At 48.8% G+C, this 5,000-nt stretch overlaps 1 protein-coding gene across 1 annotated transcript in view; it reads left to right on the forward strand.

Annotated features, from left to right (window-relative positions):
* Positions 1 to 5,000, forward strand: part of pogzb (pogo transposable element derived with ZNF domain b) — a 26,085-nt gene that overhangs the window by 10,382 nt on the left and 10,703 nt on the right. The window contains exons 12-15 of the mRNA XM_083918320.1: positions 360 to 494; positions 574 to 764; positions 3,284 to 3,433; positions 4,724 to 4,783. Of these exons, the coding sequence (XP_083774446.1) occupies positions 360 to 494; positions 574 to 764; positions 3,284 to 3,433; positions 4,724 to 4,783 (536 nt within the window). The remainder of the gene's footprint in view (positions 1 to 359; positions 495 to 573; positions 765 to 3,283; positions 3,434 to 4,723; positions 4,784 to 5,000) is intronic.

The raw sequence follows: 5,000 nt of genomic DNA on the forward strand, positions 1-5,000 counted from the left end.
GTCTCCTTGTGTCTCCTTGTGTCTCCGTGTCTCCTTGTGTCTCCTTGTGTCTCCTTGTGTCCCCGTGTCTCCTTGTGTCTCTGTCTCCTTGTGTCTCCTTGTGTCTCCTTGTGTCCCCGTGTCTCCTTGTGTCCCCGTGTCTCCTTGTGTCTCCGTGTCTCCTTGTGTCTCCTTGTGTCTCCTTGTGTCCCCGTGTCTCCTTGTGTCTCTGTCTCCTTGTGTCCCCGTGTCTCCTTGTGTCTCCGTGTCTCCTTGTGTCTCCTTGTGTCTCCTTGTGTCCCCGTGTCTCCTTGTGTCTCTGTCTCCTTGTGTCTCCGTGTCTCTGTCTCCTTGTGTCTCCTTGTGTCCCCGTGTCCCAGGTGAACCAGGCCTTCCACTGTAACAGGTGCCGTCTCCAGTTCGTCCTCCTGAAGGACAAGATGCAGCACAAAGTGGAGAACCATCGCAGCTTCCGTCGCCCCCCTCAGCTGGAGGGGCTCCCCCCGGGGTCCAAGGTGCGCCCCCCCGACCCTTCACCTCAGCCCCCCAGGCCCGTCCCCCGTCTGTCCTCATGATTGATCCGTGTGTCTCCAGGTGACCATCAGGACGTACGGGAAGATCAGGCCTCTGCCGTCAGCAGGTCTGAGGCTGCTCCAGAGCCCCGCCTCCCTCATCCAGCCAATCAACATCAAGACCGAGAGCGCTCCGCCCCAGAGGAGCCCCGCCCCCTCCAAGTCCCCCCGCTCACCCACCAAGAGACCGGCCCGCAGGACCGAGTCCCTCAGGTGAGACTGAACCAGAACCAGGGCACACGTTTAGGCTCCTAGAGTTCACCTTTAACACACGTTTATGCTCCTAGAGGACACTTTAGCACACGTTTATGCTCCTAGAGGACACTTTAGCACACGTTTATGCCCCTAGAGGACACTTTAACACACGTTTATGCTCCTAGAGGACACTTTAGCACACGTTTATGCTCCTAGAGGACACTTTAACACACGTTTATGCTCCTAGAGGACACTTTAACACACGTTTATGCTCCTAGAGGACACTTTAACACACGTTTATGCTCCTAGAGGACACTTTAACACACGTTTATGCTCCTAGAGGACACTTTAACACACGTTTAGGCTCCTAGAGGACACTTTAACACACGTTTAGGCTCCTAGAGGACACTTTAACACACGTTTATGCTCCTAGAGGACACTTTAACACACGTTTATGCTTCTAGAGGACACTTTAGCACACGTTTATGCTCCTAGAGGACACTTTAACACACGTTTATGCTCCTAGAGGACACTTTAACACACGTTTATGCTCCTAGAGGACACTTTAGCACACGTTTATGCTCCTAGAGGACACTTTAACACACGTTTATGCTCCTAGAGGACACTTTAGCACACGTTTATGCTCCTAGAGGACACTTTAACACACGTTTATGCTCCTAGAGGACACTTTAACACACGTTTATGCTCCTAGAGGACACTTTAACACACGTTTATGCTCCTAGAGTTCACTTTAACACACGTTTATGCTCCTAGAGGACACTTTAGCACACGTTTATGCTCCTAGAGGACACTTTAACACACGTTTATGCTCCTAGAGTTCACTTTAACACACGTTCAGGCTCCTAGAGGACACTTTAACACACGTTTATGCTCCTAGAGGACACTTTAGCACACGTTTATGCTCCTAGAGGACACTTTAACACACGTTTATGCTCCTAGAGGACACTTTAACACACGTTTATGCTCCTAGAGGATACTTTAACACACGTTTATGCTCCTAGAGGACACTTTAACACACGTTTATGCTCCTAGAGGACACTTTAACACACGTTTATGCTCCTAGAGGACACTTTAGCACACGTTTATGCTCCTAGAGGACACTTTAGCACACGTTTATGCTCCTAGAGGACACTTTAGCACACGTTTATTCTCCTAGAGGACACTTTAACACACGTTTATGCTCCTAGAGGACACTTTAACACACGTTTATGCTCCTAGAGGACACTTTAGCACACGTTTATGCTCCTAGAGGACACTTTAGCACACGTTTATGCTCCTAGAGGACACTTTAACACACGTTTATGTTCCTAGAGGACACTTTAACACATGTTTATGCTCCTAGAGGACACTTTAACACACGTTTATGCTCCTAGAGGACACTTTAACACACGTTGGGGCTCCTAGAGGACACTTTAACACACATTTATGCTCCTAGAGGACACTTTAGCACACGTTTATGCTCCTAGAGGACACTTTAACACACGTTTATGCTCCTAGAGGACACTTTAACACACGTTTATGCTCCTAGAGGACACTTTAGCACACGTTTATGCTCCTAGAGGACACTTTAACACACGTTTATGCTCCTAGAGGACACTTTAACACACGTTTATGCTCCTAAAGGACACTTTAGCACACGTTTATGCTCCTAGAGGACACTTTAACACACGTTTATGCTCCTAGAGGACACTTTAACACACGTTTATGCCGGACACTTTAGCACGCGTTTAGGCTCCTAGAGGACACTTTAGCACACGTTTATGCTCCTAGAGGACACTTTAACACACGTTTATGCTCCTAGAGGACACTTTAACACGTTTATGCTCCTAGAGGACACTTTAACACATGTTTATGCTCCTAGAGGACACTTTAGCACACGTTTATGCTCCTAGAGGGCACTTTAACACACGTTTATGCTCCTAGAGGACACTTTAACACACGTTTATGCTCCTAGAGGACACTTTAGCACACGTTTATGCTCCTAGAGGACACTTTAACACACGTTTATGCTCCTAGAGGACACATTAACACACGTTTATGCTCCTAGAGGACACTTTAGCACACGTTTATGCTCCTAGAGGAAACTTTAGCACACGTTTATGCTCCTAGAGGACACTTTAACACACGTTTATGCTCCTAGAGGACACATTAACACACGTTTATGCTCCTAGAGGACACTTTAGCACACGTTTATGCTCCTAGAGGACACTTTAACACACGTTTATGCTCCTAGAGGACACTTTAGCACACGTTTATGCTCCTAGAGGACACTTTAACACACGTTTATGCTCCTAGAGGACACTTTAGCACACGTTTATGTTCCTAGAGGACACTTTAACACACGTTTATGCTCCTAGAGGACACATTAACACACGTTTATGCTCCTAGAGGACACTTTAGCACACGTTTATGCTCCTAGAGGACACTTTAGCACACGTTTATGCTCCTAGAGTGGTTTGTCCCTGTGGTTCTGTGGTCGGGGACTCGTGTAACCCCCGTGTGCTTCATGTCTGCAGGGCGTCCGGCGTGGACGGGGGGCGCCTGGTGTGTCTGGAGTGTGGAGTGGACGCCTCCGACTTCTCGGCTCACTACCCGACTCACGTCCACTGTCTGCTGTGTCCGTACAGCAGCTGCTGCTCCAGAGCGTACGCCGCACACATGATCCAGTAAGACACACACACCTGTACACACACCTGTACACACACCTGTACACACACCTGGACACACCTGTACACACACACCTGTACACACACCTGTACACACACCTGTTCACACACCTGTACACACACCTGTACACACACGTTTACACACCTGTACACACACCTGTTCACACACCTGTACACACACCTGTACACACACGTTTACACACCTGTACACACACCTGTACACACACCTGTATACTCACCTGTACACACGCCTGTACACACACCTGTACACACACCTGTATACTCACCTGTACACACGCCTGTACACACACGTTTACACACCTGTACACACACCTGTTCACACACCTGTACACACACCTGTACACACACCTGTACACACACCTGTACACACACCTGTATACTCACCTGTACACTCACCTGTACACACACGTTTACACACCTGTACACACACCTGTTCACACACCTGTACACACACCTGTACACACACCTGTACACACACCTGTACACACACCTGTATACTCACCTGTACACACGCCTGTACACACACCTGTACACTCACCTGTACACACACGTTTACACACCTGTACACACACCTGTTCACACACCTGTACACACCTGTACACACACCTGTACGCACAACTCTTCACACACCTGTACACACACCTTTACACACACCTGTACGCACAACTCTTCACACGCCTGTACACACACGTTTACACACGCCTGTACACACACGTTTACACACGCCTGTACACACACCTGTACACACGCCTGTACGCACACCTGTACGCACACCTTTACACACACACACCTGTCCACACCTTTACACACACACCTGTACACACACTTGTACACACACCTGTACACACCTGTCCACACCTTTACACACACACCTGTACACACACACCTGTACACACACCTCTACACACACCTGTACACACCTGTCCACACCTTTATACACACACCTGTCCACACCTTTACACACACACCTGTACACACACCTGTACACACATCTGTGCACACACGTTTACACACACGTTTACACACACCTGTACACACAGACATCTGTACACACACCTGTACACACAGACATCTGTACACACACCTGTACACACACACCTGTACACACACCTGTACACACAGACATCTGTACACACACCTGTACACACACCTGTACACACACCTGTACACACACCTGTACACACACACCTGTACACACACCTGTACACGCACCTGTACACACACACCTGTACACACACCTGTACACTCACCTGTACCTTGTTGTTTCAGTCACCACGTGCCGCGCTCCAAAGACCAAGTCCTCCCTCTGCACAGACGACCCCCGCCCTGGTGAGACCCCGATGACCTCACTGATGATGTCACTGATCACTGATGACATCACTGATCACTGATGACCTCACTGATGACCTCACTGATCACTGATGACCTCACTGATGACGTCACTGATGACATCACTGATCACTGATGACATCACTGATGACGTCACTGATCACTGATGACCTCACTGATCACTGATGACCTCACTGATGACGTCACTGATGACCTC

This window comes from Echiichthys vipera (assembly GCF_963691815.1).
Source record: "Echiichthys vipera genome assembly, chromosome: 8".
Classification (NCBI taxonomy): domain Eukaryota; kingdom Metazoa; phylum Chordata; class Actinopteri; order Perciformes; family Trachinidae; genus Echiichthys; species Echiichthys vipera.